A 16,082-nucleotide genomic window follows, 5' to 3' on the forward strand; every position below is an offset into this window, starting at 1 on the left:
AAAGCACTTAGTGTGCTCCGAAACATGTGGCAGCTTTTCAAGACAGCAGCTGTCACCTCTGACATCATTTCTGGAGCAGCGGACCTTTTTTTAGGTGGCAGTGTGCCCTGGTGCGCTCTGGGAAACAACTTTGGCAGGAGAGATGGAGAATTTGAAGAAAGCAGACTCTTCCTTTCTCTTATAAAACAGATCGGCATGTTGTTTGTGTATGTGCGAAATGATTTGAAAATTTAGTTTTTGAAAAAAAAAATCTACCAGATGTCAGCATAGAAAATAATATAGCATTAAAGACACAGGACACAGGCATGTTGAAAATCTTACAATGTATATAATTGACACAAGATTTCAGGTACAACAGCAAATGAGACATTTGTATTTTTCAACCTCTTTCTGGCTTCTTTCTTAACCATAAGCACAAACTCTCCATAGATTTCTGTTAACAACAAAACCAAAGTAAATAAAAACAAGAAAATTAATTTCCTCTTAAATTGGCACCTTTAAGAAATTCCTCCCATGTTCAACTCAGTGTAGAGTAAAGCTGTCTTTAAATGGTGGGATAATCAGCTTTGCATATTTGGCGCCTGATGAAGACGACAGGATTGAGCTGCAGAAACTGATCAGAGATCAGAGACTCTGGATGAACGTCCTCCTCGCCATCACACACACACAAACACACACACACACAGGGGCTTTGTGTTTACACTGTTTGACCACAGTTGAATAGGAGACGTCTTGCTGGGCCGTTTCTATCTGCATACACACATCTCCAATCAATAGTCATTTCTGGAAGGTGTTGACTCACGTTATCGATCAACTATCTTGTGATGTCTTTGTGCAGACAATGCCATTTATTGGCCTCATAAAAGTGCAGGTTTCATAAAAAGGGGTTGGGGACTTTGAGCAACAAATTCATGTGATCAAAAGGTGAAGGATGAGAGAGAGAGATAGAAAGGAGGGTGGGGTTTGGAGGGGGGGTTGTGCAAATTTCAGCCGATGACATTGTCAGGCAGTCATTGAAACTGAAGTTGTGAGTTACAAGTCGTCTTTGAATTGGAATGTCACCATAACAGTTGGAGTCACTTCTCATCCTTTAGAGGGTTTAATGTGTACCTTCACATTCAGAGTCAGTTTTGTTTTAAAGGGTCCCAAGAAGAAGACCCACTTAGCGCTCTTGCTAATTGTTCTTTGCTCAAAATGTGTTTTCTTTTTGTCCCGAATGGAACATCTAATGTCATCATGTGTCTGTTTTCTTTTTCAATCTTGACCCCAACTCTAGACAAATTGTCAAAGGCAGTCACAGGCAGATTTTGTTACCAGGGACTAACAGGAAGACAGACAGACAGACACACACACACACACACACACACACACACACAAACACACAGCATTCATTAATAAAGCATGTCAAAAAAAACAAACAGAAAAATATCATAAAAAAATCCTGTCGGGTAACAAATTTGACTCTAAATTGCCCCTTCTTCAGAGCAGTTATCAAGTTTCTAACAGATGTGCTTTGGAAACTTTGACAGACCCCCAAACTGTTAAATTGGATCTGCAGTATTATAAACGGACATAAGATGAGTTATAGCGGATTGTCCCAGTGTGGAACTGAAGCAATGATGTACTTTAAAAAAGCATGTCCATTCGTGTCCTCCATATCAAATTCCTCTGTCACATACATCACAGACGGGGAATTATTACAGTAGTAGGTTGAAAATCTGAACACTGAGCTATGCTAATATCCCGTCAGTCTGTCATACGATGTTAGTCCCCTACATTTCAATACATTTCATTTCTTTACCATCCAATGGAGATGGTAAAAGCTCTAAAGTCCACCCCATTTCCTCCAACCGAAGACTCACATTCAAACTCATTCACAAACACACACGGAAGCATTGTCCCACCGTCCTGCATGTTGCGTTCTCAAATGAATTAAAAAAAAAAAAAAAAAAAAAAAAAAAAGGTACGCCTTTCCTCCGCAGCAAGCTTCTAATCAGGAAAAGCCTCACACTGTGTTCCCACAATCATTCCACAGTAAGTTTGACACGTAATGAAGCACTGTGTCATTGTCATATTGCCTTGCCATCATGTAGAAGCAGGAGGAACGCTTTAAAGGTCATTATAACTGATGAGAGGCAGAGAGAAAAGGTGGAGGGAGTGGAGGAGGGGGGTGGGACGAAAGAGGCACTAATATAGAAAAGCTGCAGAAAAAATGGAAGGCAGATATGGATACATTATGACGAATGAAATAAGAGTACTAAGTGTACGGCGATCCGGCTGTTAGAACATTTGATAGCTATTTTTTTCTAGGAAACAAAAAAATATATACACTTTTTGTGTCTGACATGGAAATAGAAGTAAAATTCAAAGACGTGCATGGTGTGGGTTTCTATCCTGATATGGATCATTGCTGCAATTAGACAAAAAATAATGACACTTCTCGTTGCAATTATGATGCTAATCACAGGAGCACTGGGCCTTTGCAGGGAGCACACTGAATGATGCGTGTATATTTTTTGCTCTATTGTGAGAATTAGAACTAAACTAAAGCACTGCATGACAGCAGTGTTCCTGCGTCTGTGTTCATTTCTGTTCTTCTACACCTTTCCAAAATCCTCAACTGCGATCCATTGCTGCGAGAGCACAGTCTTAAACAGACCCCCCCCCCCCCCCCCACACACACACACCTCATGCAGAGCTCTATAGTGGGAAGCTGCTGTCATCTGAGACCTGGGCCCGGCCTAGAGTGTGTTTTGCAAACACTGAACTCTTGAGTTGATCCCCACACAGCCAGCAAGGCGTAGGGGAGAGAGAAAGAGGGATATCTGTCTCAGCAGGGCGTCGATGTAGGGGTGAGTGGATGGATGGAGCAGCAGACAGGTCATGTAACTCCTGCATTACACGATGATGTCAATGTGAATGTGGCCACGGTTATTAATACAGTTTACAGGATGATATTGCAAAAAGTGCTGACGTGGAGGGCTCTCATCCTCAGTGTAAGAGAGCGTGTAAGTGTGATCATGTTAAGAGGTCTGCTGGGTTGTGTTGACAGATTATGCTCCTCTAAAATGTATTTTTATTCTTTTAGGCATTTGGTTTTTGCACTTTTTCTATCACTATCAGAGAGTGGGGTTTGTTGTTAGTTATTAATAAATAAATAATTCTACTTAATACAAGTGCTTTTTTTTTTTTTTTTTTAAAGGATTGAGATAACAAATATATGAATCTAAGCGCCACTGCAAAGCTCCATTCTCCCTCTACCCGTGGTGTCAACACCAACATACTGTTAACAATATAGTCTTACACATGTCTTAGGTACAGATATAATCTCAGAGAACCCAAACACCAGGAAAAAAAAAAAAACATAAGAAAATGCAAAAAGACCAGCTCTAGTCATAATATAGCGAGAAACAAAAGAAAAGAGCAAAACCGAAACATTTGTGAACACTCCATTTTGTTCCAAAAAAACAAAAGGAAGTCCATCCAAGTGATTTTTTTTTTGTTGTTACTGTTTTCATTTGACTTATTTTCGTTTTGGCAAAGTAACTAACGCCCCCAGCTCCTCCTTCCTCCCCCTTTCAAACCCCCCCCCCCCCCCCCATCCCCAACGTGTCCCAAACTCAGTCCCAGTTGGTAGAATCCCCGGTCAATTATCGCCGCAGCAGCAACATGAGAAGTGGAAGCAGGTAGATAGAGACGCAGGGGAGGCTCCGAGTGGCTGAGGCTTTCACCTTCTTGTTTTCAGGGGGGAAGGGGTAGTGTACTGGTCGGTCAGTGGCGGGGGCAATGATGCGTGGGCCCCGGGAACACATCTCGTCGGCACACGAGCCACTTCCTGAACCGCTGACATCATCACCTTAAGACACAGAAGTTAGACATTAGTTGTAGGATATGCATAAAATGTGCCACATAATCAACATATTTATCTCACCACAACATACAAAATATGAGTTTGGATGTCGAGTTGCAAGCACAATAAAAACAACGAGAATTATATCCACAGTGAGATCCTGTGTTCCTGCCATTATGAGGAATAAATATGACCTGAATTTAATCTTAAAGGCACTTGGATGGAGGCAAAACATTTTGATATCTTCATCTTCATTCAAACCTACTCACCATTCCGCTAGAGAGGCTTAAACTAAGACAGAAAATGTGCTGCCTCCTCAGAAGAACAGAGTTGTTTATGTCCTTTAATCTAGGACTTCTTAAAAGCTTTTAATCATCTCTGGATCCTCCGAGATGATGTCGCTTCTGAATGTCGCTTCAAGAAGAATCTTGGCTTTGATAAAAAGTTAAAGTGAACTCACTGGTGTCTTGAAAGTCCACATCCTGGCCGTTGAGAGCGTTCTTCAGGCGGTGCGTCATGATCTTCAGCTGCATTATCTGTTGCCGTATCGTCATGTCTGGCTTGGTGATGTCGATTTCCACCTCAGGGTTGTTGATCTGACTGGCGAGGCCATCACCGATCACCTCTGGAAGGTACCTGCCAAACATGAACACTTGTGCTTGAATCCTGATCATCTCTTTACAGATCATTGGAGGCTATGCAGTTTTGAACAAACAGTCTCCGTTGCAGGTAATGGCAGCAAAGATTGTAAAATATAACACTGAATTTCCCTTATTTGTCAGAATGCTGTGAAATCAGTTGCTTGAAAGACTTCATTAGGTGACAAAGCAGAAAATGGTGGACTGTAACATTATTAACAGGAAAAACATATATAAAAAACATTAAAAAGCTATTTAATTACATATAAAAGATAAGAAAAAAAAATATTTTACAGCTTAAATGCAAAAAATTCATAATGAAGTAAATGACTTTAATCCATTCTAATGAAAAGCCAGATTAAAGAGTTTAACGTTCAATGATCTGAATTCAATAAATGAAACAAACATAAACATCCCCCCACTTTTTGTTCTGTGCATTCAGCTGCTGCTCCTTTCATTAAGCCATCTCTTCTACTTGAGTAGTTCGACAGCATCTGTCTGGAGATTTGTACCACTAGCAGGGTTTCTTAATGCGTCACATATTAAAACTGCACGATGGACACTGCAATATCTATTTCATGTTCAAAGAACATCTGCAGCCTTTACTCCTGATCATCTGAAGTGAGATATTATGAAATGTATTATTTCAATGCTTATTTGCTTAAATATGAAGATCATACCAGTTGTATTGTACTTGATTGTAATCATGTCAGCTATTTTATTTTGAAAGGCATTTCTGTGTAGGTTGATATTCCCTACCTGGCACGGCTCATGCCATTCCAGCATTTGTCCTCAGCCCCTGTTCCTGTGGCCACTCTGTCGCTGCAGAGGACACTCGGGAGAGAAACCCAGTACGGCTGCATGTCCCTCAGTCTTATTGTCACATCAGACACCTGGGAAAGAGTTTGACAAGAGCAGATTCAGAAGCTTTTAAACTTTGTGTAACATCATGAGTGATCATTCAAATGGGAAAGTCAGAAAAAGTCCTGTGTCTTCAATAACTGAATGCAGGGCTCATTCATCTGACCCATTCATGCACCCAAGCATTCATTCAAACCCAATCACCCCATAGAGGTCTGTGGAAAGGGGAAATGAGCAGCTAAAGCAGTTTAATAAACCATGTTGAGCAATGGTTCCTGCATCATAAAGCACCACTTATTAGGTCATCAGAGAGCAATAACAAGGACATAGATACATTCGAGGTAAATACTAACCAGTCTGCCCATTTTGCTGGAGCTGGATGCCAGTTTGTCCTCCACTGTGACCTTTCCTCTCTTCAGGATTTCATCGACTCCTGTGCTGCTGGTTCCTCCTTCTCTGAGGTTGCCACATGCCTGGAACAACTGGGGCAGGAGGGAGAGGAGAACACTTGTGAAACAGAATGTAGAGAGGAGGAGAGGTCACCAAAAGGACAAACCAGTTCTCTTCTTAAAAATGTTTTAATTTCAATCAGCTTCCCAACCACTGCAAGGATCCAAACAGATCCCAAAGTTATTTCTCAACAACTGGTAACTTACCTTATAAGGCTTCAGACTCCCTCTATAAACCTCATCTTCATAGCATGTGTATTTCATACTAACACTCTTTATAGGTGTAAGTGTAAACAAACAAGACTAAAATCTCACACTTGACCGAGCTCTGTAAATAAATTCTCAAAGACCCATTCTCAAACTGCATCAGCAAGAAAACATTCTGCATTGGCTGGTCAAATTGTAAGTCTATAAGCACACAGAGAAGCCTTAAGCATATTACTGCACACAAATCTCTACCTTTGAAAACCAACAGTGACAAGTGGAACTGCTTGACCCCAAGAGTCAATCACTGCATTGCTGCAGCAAATGATCCACAGCTCAGAAGGCACTACTCGTCCCTACGAGGCTTACATTTTATAAATGGAGCCCAGGGAATACAGTTAGACTGCAGTCAATCTGTCATCCAATCTGTCCTGCTTAGAGGAGCCTCAAGCCTTTGAACCTTTATTTGAAACTATAAAATAATCCTGTCTTAAGCTTGCACTCGTGTCCGTCAGCAGAACTTGTACGAGTTGTTTGGTGCACAGCACATTAAATAATGCACATAAATAATATGGTGTTGACTCTTGTTTTTGCAGCACATGGTGCTACATAGCCCTACAGCAATTTTAATTATGCATACTGCAGTTTCTCTCTCTGTATCTGCTGAGTCTTTGTGGATAAAAATGACATAACTAAACATGTGCTTTGATGTTAACAGATTATGTAAATAGGGGATAATCTATCCTACACTGTCGACCCTGATATTATACCACAGACACCATTGACTTCTATGGGATCAGCACAGCTCGTCACCCTGCAGACGAAGATCAGAAGTCGAAGCTGCATGTCATCATCGTTCTGAAGCAGGTTCGAGGCAGTCTGCCAGGCTATGGTTCACATAAAGCCAGCCAAGCTCTTTAACGGCAAACCAACACAGAGGAAGCCTTGTCTGTTCTCTCACCGTCTGCACTTTTTTCCACCTTAACCAAACAACTTTAAGGATCAAATAAAACTCTGGCTCGAACACCAATAAAGAGTGAAGTAAATGCTCGGCTTGCAGGTTCTGTCATGACTCACAAGCTGTTTTATTTTAAACTAGGTGTGTTAGGCTTTGCAAATACATTATCTAATGGTGCAAAAGGTGTTAATTGTACAAACTAATAAATGGTAAGTAAATAAGGCGCATACAAAGACCTGAGATCTGTTTACACATTAAACATTCTTGACTTCCTTGCTTCTATTCCTTTGCTGAACCAGATGATATGAATACTTTAAAGCTCAGAAAAGCTGGTTTCAAATCTGTATTATTTGTCTATAACATAAAATATTCATGACCAAATAAGCAACAAGCAGCTAATCTGCTTCAGAGGGATTATGTGGGTGTGCTTTGAACTGATTTGACTGACAGCTGACTGTCTACATTTAGCACAGAATTTCAAAAACATACACTTTCATAGAGATGTGTTTTCAAGTTGAACTTTTACTGACTCCCCACAAGAAGAGAAAAGGAGACTGCACTTATTTAAGTCAAACCAGAGGGTTACAGCGTGTGCCATGAAGCTGATGGACCGGCTGATGGATGTTGATGTTTTGAAACAAAGTGAATCTTTTAAAATCTGTGAATTGTTCTGCAATGACTTGAGGAAACTGTGACAAAGATATGATCTTCCACTAACATGTCATCTCACAGTACATTATTGTTCTCTCAGTGGAAGATAGTGTAACATAATCCAGTAGTACATAGTCACAGTGATATGAGATTCTGCAGCTAATAATTTAACTATTTTGTATTACAAGTTGTTGACTAAATAACACAGCAAGCCGTATTCTCAGCTCCATATTTACATTTTCAGCAAATGGTGTTGAGTATTGCAAAGTATCAAGATAAGTATCATATTGTGACCCGTATATCGTGATACGCGTTGTATCTCAAGATCCTTTTTCAATACCCCACCCTAGTATAATTTAAATTTTGTTTGGTCAGTGCTGTTAAAATAATTGACAAAAGGACACATTAGGTTTTTTAATTTATGCTTGCAGCACTTATGTTCAGTGCACAAATAAATTCAATTTTGTTTTAATGATCTATTAGTTATATTCTTTCTAGTAAAACAGTTTGTCTAGTTTATTCAACTGTATGTATGAACCGATGTATGCTCTGACCTTGCTGTTGATGGTCTCTATATTCTCCATCATGGTATACATGGCTTCTGATATGCGAGAGGGAAGAGAGAAGACCACAGTCTCCACACCAGACGGGCCATCAAAGCGTCCAGCTACCTGCATCATAGTTTCTACAAAGACAGGAAACACAGTCGGCATTCAGAAAGTGTTAGAGGTTTAATAAGAAGTGCATTGGCTAAAATAAAACCAGCACAGGGTAGCACCATGTGCTGGTTGAACATTTGAGAAAGCATATGGCTAAATCGGATGCACGCGTGGATGTGTGTGTGTGCTGCCCACCTGCCAGATGCCTCCACTCTGTGTTGAGGTCAGCCTGGTTTGCCAGACAGCCCTTCATGACGTTGCTGCAGTAGTTGGCACAAGGTCTGGCAGAGGCGATGCTGCGGCAGTGGGGGCAATAAGTCATCCTCATCATGGCCCGCATGCACTCCTGGCTCAGCTGCACCTGGGGTCAGACAAAAATAAACATCCGACACCTGGATGAAAAATGACCGTTTCATCAAGCATATATGATGTAAAAAATGTCCACTTGTCCCCTTTAACTATAAGAAGTACTGATGCTAACATGATAACGTACATTTTACCAAAGTGTAATGTGAAGACAGAAATGTCTTCAGCCAGACAATGGCAGTGGCCAAACGTGGGAGGTCACCTCCCATGGAGACCTTTTTTTTTTTTTTTTGCACCAGACTTTCCTTCAGCACAGTTTCCTTGGAAACCACTTTGGGAGAATTCTCGATTTGTTTTAAATGCGATGAAAAGGGCCTGACATTCATACAAGTATTCAGAGTCCCTCACTCTACCCTTCCCACCTCTTCTATTTCCCTCTCTCTCTCTCCCACAAGGCTGCTCCCCCAGGAAAGGGCCTTGGTGCGTGAAAAGTGAAACTGGGTTAATACCAGTAAGCTCTGTTCACAAGAGAGTACAGCTATGCATACAAAACCTCAGGAAGTGTGTGAGAAAGACAGAGAGAGAGAATTTGCGCATGTGTGTGTGTGTGTCTGTGTAACAGAGAGAGAGAGAGAAAGAGAGAGAGAGAGAGAGAGAGAGAGAGAGAGGGAGAATTCATGCATGTGTGTGTGTGCGTGTGAGTGTGTGTGTGTGTGTGTGTGTGTGTGTGTGTGTGTGTGTGTGTGTGTGTGTGTGTGTGCATGTGTGTGTGTGCATGTGTGTGTGTGTGTGTGTTTGTGTGTGTGTGACAGAGAAAGAGAGAGGTGGAACAAGCCCAGCTACGCATACAAAGCTCCTCTAAGCTGACATCTGGGCCAGCTTCATGCTTTTCCTGGAAACTGTTCTTCCAACAGCAAAGACACAGTTAAATCCAGCTTTTAACAAATATACAGTGCAAATAGGACAACAAAAGGACTCAGGTGGGAAAATAAATCAAAGAAGCTTTGAAACTCTTAGTTCAAGTTATTTCAGTCGTTTTGTCCAAGTGAAGTCTGGTTGGCATATTTTAACTTCAATGTGATCGATTAACAGATAATAGCCTTGGTAAGTAATCATTTACTACAGCAGCTTCTATTTTTTCCTTTATGGTTCCATGAATGTGTAAATCTCAGATTTGTATCCTTGTTATTTAAATACATGTATTACCATATTTCACTATTGTCATCTACACTTTCACAGTTTAAAGGAATGATTTCATCAGTTGAAATTGATTTTTTTTTTTACTTTTTAATAACCTTCACTGTTTTCCGCTTCTTGCCTTTTTTCCTTGGCAGCATTCAGTAACTATTTATGGGTGTAGCTTCCTTCATTTCCCCACAAGGATCATAAAAGTATAAACCAATTATTGATCCACAAAAGTGATCCACAAAAAACAAGTGAAGGAAAAGTAACTTATTTTGACAAAGTTAACAGTTAATGGAGCTGCATAAAGAAATACTTAAATGGCTTAAGTTAGTTAAAAGATCCCTGATGTATAAAATGAGATCAACAGAATTAAGTGATTGTTGCCAGAAGCAAAGTGAATCAAGTGAAGTGACAGAGAAAAGCAATAACCACATTCCCAGGCTTAATCTCAAGTCATATGAGACATGAGTCAGATCTCCACTCCTGCCCTCTTTTCTCCACTCCCTCTGGCCTTGCCCTATCACGCATTAGCCCGAGATGACTCAGTTTGAGTCAGACTGTTTTTTTTTTTTTTTGTGAGAGAGAGGGAGTAAGAGAAGGGAGTCTGCTGGGATGAGTGGAGGAAAAGATTGGGAATAAGGGGATATAGCGGGGATGTTAGGAAAGCTGCGAGATTCACTCAGAGGCGTTGGCAGGGGAGTTAAAAAAACCCCAAAAAAACACATGATGATGTTAGTGAAATACTTATTAAGAACAGACAGCCATTAACCTAGTGTGTGTTATATCATCCATCCTTCAGGATTAATGCTGGGGATCACAGGCCGGGCAAAGCAGACATGAAACAGTGTGTAACTTCTCCGTGGTGCTAATTGGAAGTTCATGTTGACAACTTCCTCTGTAACCTCGGAGCTGCGGTGAACCGAGGGGCTGTGAGAGAGGGGCCGTCACTCTAGAAACAGTAATAAGACTCAACAGATGAATGGCTGAAAATAAGGACCATGTAAAGATGATTTATCTGGAAAAAAGGGGGAAATTCCAATCTTCTCAAACTATGACTTCTAAGCCACCCAAAAATTCAATTGATAGCCATAAAACAGGAAACTATGAGCAAATGTACACATATGCATCTACACAATTTGCAGGTGAGACTCTATGACAAAACTGTGTTGCAATTAAACACCTATTCTCTTACTTGTCCTTGATTCACCTTCACAATATGCTCCCTGTACCTGTATACCGTCTGTACAGTATATGTTGCCCGCAGCCATCATGCATAAGTCTCTCTCTCTGTGCCTGTCTCTCCCCTGTAATTAGTAAGGATATATGAGCGACCTCTCCCCCATGTGTTACAGAGCGAGCCAATCCAGACTCCTCGCCTCCAGAGTGAGCTATGTGGCGCGTGGCCTACTTCCTCCACTCCCATTCCCCAGGGATTAAAACAGGCCAGAAAAAGTTAAGGACACAGCAACTGGTGCAGCCCGGAGCGACGTAAGGGAGGAATTATTATGGTACCACAAAGACAGACTGAATCTGAATGTTGAGATCACTCTTTCTGTCATATAAACGTCTCAGCGTTTTTTTCCAAGCGCCTTTGGTCTCTGCTCTTCTCTGCTGTAAACTCAGCCTCCCTTCTGCTCTTTCATCACCTTTCAGCACCTACGTTTCATAGCTTATTCAACTCAAACATAGCAAGGATTCATGCCATGTTTCTTCTAAGATGGCAGCAAACACAGACTTCGTTGGAATATATTTTGAGTACACATACACAAACAGAAAGAGATCCGCTTCTTCCTATAAAGTTTTCACTCAAGCTGTGTAACAGCCTGGGGTAAACATCCTCAGTCACAGGGCCCTTTAAGTAGCGATACATAGCTATAAATAGGAGCGGTTGTCTCATTAAGGCCGAATGCATCGCGGATAGAATTACAGAGGAAAGGAGGGGAATGCTACAATATGAATTAGGATACAGAGCAATTCACTCTTAAAGGAGCTAGAGGACAAAGCAGGGCGCAGCTCATGGAAATATCAACATAAATGTTTCAGAACGATTTGCAGGGGAGGAACAGAGAATGAATGATTGAGAGAGTAAGAAAGGATACTGTTTGTACCAGTCTTTTGTTTTAATCCTCTCTCACTTTTCTTTCTGTCTCATTTTTCCCCATCCGAGTGAAGTCCTGTTCCAATCTGCATAAATTCAACACAGTGCTGATTCTGTGCTGGGGAGGACAGGCAAACAGCCTGACAGACAAATTATGGATATGAAATTGAACAACTGGTGGAAGTCTGTACTTCTTTCATATTATACCAAACAGGGCTTGACTTGGATGACTTCAATACAATTGAGACGTTTTGTCTTCTCCTTCATTTAGTCCTAGCTCTGTATCTAGCTTTGAATTACCACTTTACATAGATCCATCATTTTTGTCCGTAGTTATTTTTCTCACAAAGCAGAATGCTCTTGAGTTCCCTCTAAAGACTTTTGATGACTCTTCATCTACAAATGGCAAATGGAAGTCCATGACTTCATTCAGAGAGGCTCCAGTGGCATGGCATTATCACTCAGATGACATTTTGTGTTATTGTAAAAGCTATGCTAATTATTTCAACATTCTCCATGACCAGCCATGTTTAATGAACGCATCACTCACTGTCCTTTGGCACAACAAAATATGTACAATTTTATTAACTCAGGGGAAATGTAAATCTCTGTTAGAGGGGAAGGATTAAAAGGATAAGACCTGAGTCTGTACCTTTAAGTAATTTTGTACTCCATTGTGTATATGATTTTTTTTTGTCTGAATTGTGAACTATTCTGGCTGATCCAGGGCCTATGTTGCACAAATCAAATACAGAATACTCAAAATACTGTAGCATGCAAAAGATGCTAATTCTGCTACTTAGAGCCCTCTTGTCTTGTCTGAAATCGAAGCTGTCATGTCTCGACTAGTTCCATGATCCGTGTAGCTCCATGTGAAGCAGTTTTACTTGTCACTGTCTGTGTCTTGTTATACACTAGCTAGCTGCTACTCCAGACGATCTGTCTTCATGGTTACCCTTATTTTACTCCCCTGCGGCTATGGATGTGCTTAGCTTCACTGCGCTCATGTGCTAATTGAGACATCCTCAGGTTCCTTTGTCTAGCTGTGACACATTCTGGGCCAAAGAGCCACCTGCTAACCCAGGTTGTCTACAGACCAGTGCATGATCCCCCCACCCCCCACCCCCCACCCCCCCACCCCGAATGAGTTACAACTCATACCTCAAAGTACAAGGAAAAGGGATCACATAGATTCTTACTTTGACTTGTATATGAATGTGTGGTTATGCATTCACGTCACAGCTTATTTTGTCATCCTACTGCTTTTTTGTCTCTTATGCTTTATCTTTTCATGCTTACACACAGCCTAACCTTGTAATATTTCACCTAGGGAAAAATGTAATATTCATCTCCATGGTGCAGCATCTGTTTTGTCAAAGGATGCGTATATTTCTCACAGGTCCACTGCTCTCAGCACACTCCTCGCACAGTGTCTGATGGGAGGTATTTTTCACTGCTGCATCAATACCGGCCACCTCGCTTTCAGGAGCTGATTTGATTTCTCAGTCTTGCTCTGATCTTAACCTTACTCTTGTCTTAGACACAGAGGGGACCATTCCTCATGGGAGATATTAACCCTCCCCACGGCCTAGGGAGACATATTTCACGAGGTGCTGACATTAACTGTTGTTGCCGGGGCTGATTGTCTGAGCCGCAGGCCATGCTTTATGGAGCTTCTCGTTCCCTGCAACATTGATCTGCCACCGCTTTATGCTGTGTGCACAGACTGGTAGAAACAGACCTGTGTGAATGTGTGTGTGCTCTCAGGTGTTTGTACAGAGATGAATACACCTTAACCAAGGGTAGCAGCAAGGAATATTAGCTTTACTGCAGATTAGACACCTATATAAAGGAATGTTGGGCAGTTAGTCGCTTCTACCAAAAGCAATATTAGTTACCAGTATTGGCAGTCAGAAAAAAGAGATTATATTATAAAAGGAAAGATGCTTATTACAATTATTAGATGGAGAGAATGTAATGCAAAAATAAAACAGGCATCAAAAGGGCTAAGAAACATTAGAGAAAACAGGCAGAGGATGACAAGGGAGGATTTACCTGGGACACCTTTCGCACCACCTCCCCACTGACCACCAGCCCCTGGACAAAGGAGCGTGCTGCCACAAATGTGCGCGTGACCATCGTCTTCATCACACGGGGCGTGTCTCCGAAGGGCCGTAGTGTCTCTATCTGCTTAGACACACACTCAAGGTAGTCCTCGCCTGCAATCAGCAAACACATTCACTATAACAATGCATTCAAAAGTTAGGGTTCAACAGTTTCATGTTTTGCTCCGTTGTCTCGTGTTTATATTTTAGAGAAAGAAGATGGATTTACTTATGAAATATTGCTTGTTTGCCTGGTAGAAAAGCTTCTCCAGCAGCCTGGCCCAGAATTCATTGAGCACCTCTTCCAGGTTGACATTAGATCCTCTGTAGTAGTTTTTTATATCCGTGTACAGGTCCAAGAAGACCTGTGAATTCTGGGAGTATAAGGACCCCCATGATGGAGTGAAAGTCTCCTGAAGACTAATTGCTGAATGGTTTAGCAACTCCAGGAAGTAACCTAAAAACAAATACAGAAATGAAATGGTTAGAAATAAATACCTTTCACTCATATTTACATGATAAAGTAGTCCATGTATTGGAGCTATTTTCTCCATGGTCAACATTATTATCCTCATCAGTTGTAAAAGTAGTTTTTCGTACTCAAAAACATAAATATGTGATCATGTTTTTTTGATGCTGCATACCAACGCTGCCTCATGTTGTCAGTCAACCTAAAGCTTAAATATGTGAGAGCGTCCCACTGGGGGCTGTCAGATATTTGACAGCGCTTCAGGGTGCAGTATATACTGCTCCAAGTGAGGATTTACAGATATAGGGTACAGGCAGAGACAGGCTGTAAGTCAGGCAGACAGACAGACAGACAGACAGATAGACAGACAGACAGACAGACAGACAGGATTTCCAGTGCTTACGGAAAATCTGCATCTGCAGTTTCCTATACTGATGTTCTCATGCTTTGTCCACTCTATTTATATGTATGAGGGGAACACAATATAATAGACAACAATATTCTGTGACTATAATGGAATCGAATACAATTACACTTACCTATAGCCTTAAGAAAAAAACAACCCAGAGTCTACAAAAATATATTTAAAGCAAGACTCTTAAATGTGATTGCATTGCACTGATTGGGCAGCTGTAGCTAAAACCAATGACACATTTTCTTCTATTTTCTGTATTAACATTGTTCATAAATGAGGACACTGTTCTGCCAGGAAAATCTATCTATCCATCCTTACTTACTTAAATCGATCCATCTATTCGCCAATCTATCCATTAATCCCTCCATCCATCCATCCATCCTTAATCCATCCATTCACCAATGTATCCATTCCTCCATCCATTTACCCATTTCATCCCATCTATTGTAACATCCAGCTATCCATCCCTCCATCTATCGATCCAATTGCTATCCATCTTTCCCTTTGCCAATCAGTCCATCCATCTATTTATCCATCCATCAATCAATTCATTCATTTGCCAATCTGTCCATCCATTTATCCATCCATCCTTTAATCCATCCATTCTTCAACCCATCATTTTATCCATCCGTCTATTCATCGGTGCTAATCAAACTGTCCTTTCATTCATCCATTTGCAAATAAATCCATTCATCTGTCCATCCAGTTGCCCATCCATCCATCCATCCATCCACCTGGGCATAGATTTGCTCTACATGTACTGATGTACATACACTTTTACTTTTTGACTTTTTAGATGTCTTATCTCTACCTGCCACCAGCCCAAGTTAGTAGCAGACGAGAGATGGGAAAGCTACGGACTCCACATGTGTCACCCTTACTGGAGATAGCTTAATGCCCTAACAAAGCTTTAACAAAATACAAAAACAACCCATAAAGACATACACAAAAATCCACCACACACATACGGACAAAATGTCGAAACACCACATATTATAAAGGTTAGCCTGAAGACAACATATGGAAACCCCAAGTCAAATTACAGCAGCGAAAGTCCAACACCCACATGTGCAGGGCCTGAAGACAAACACAGTACATGGAGTTACATAACATGTTAATATGCTAAGCTCATCCTGACCCATCTGCCTGGCATTATCTAAGCACTGGCCTTGGTGAATACTGTGTCTGTGCACTGTTTTCCCACTCATTAATAAACACCCGCCAGCGCGCTTCA

At 41.1% G+C, this 16,082-nt stretch overlaps 1 protein-coding gene across 2 annotated transcripts in view; it reads right to left on the reverse strand.

Annotated features, from left to right (window-relative positions):
• Positions 1 to 308: 308 nt before the first annotated feature.
• The window catches only part of gpc1b (glypican 1b), a 67,083-nt gene continuing 51,309 nt past the window's right edge, over positions 309 to 16,082 (reverse strand). For both annotated transcript variants that reach the window (XM_061044604.1, XM_061044605.1), the window contains 8 exons: positions 14,194 to 14,421; positions 13,915 to 14,078; positions 8,466 to 8,631; positions 8,166 to 8,296; positions 5,703 to 5,831; positions 5,248 to 5,381; positions 4,311 to 4,486; positions 309 to 3,856 (listed from right to left, as the gene is read on the reverse strand). In XM_061044604.1, coding sequence (XP_060900587.1) covers positions 3,651 to 3,856; positions 4,311 to 4,486; positions 5,248 to 5,381; positions 5,703 to 5,831; positions 8,166 to 8,296; positions 8,466 to 8,631; positions 13,915 to 14,078; positions 14,194 to 14,421 — 1,334 coding nt within the window. In that variant the 3' untranslated portion in view covers positions 309 to 3,650. The remainder of the gene's footprint in view (positions 3,857 to 4,310; positions 4,487 to 5,247; positions 5,382 to 5,702; positions 5,832 to 8,165; positions 8,297 to 8,465; positions 8,632 to 13,914; positions 14,079 to 14,193; positions 14,422 to 16,082) is intronic.

This window comes from Labrus mixtus, chromosome 8, assembly GCF_963584025.1.
Source record: "Labrus mixtus chromosome 8, fLabMix1.1, whole genome shotgun sequence".
NCBI classification, from domain to species: Eukaryota; Metazoa; Chordata; class Actinopteri; order Labriformes; family Labridae; genus Labrus; species Labrus mixtus.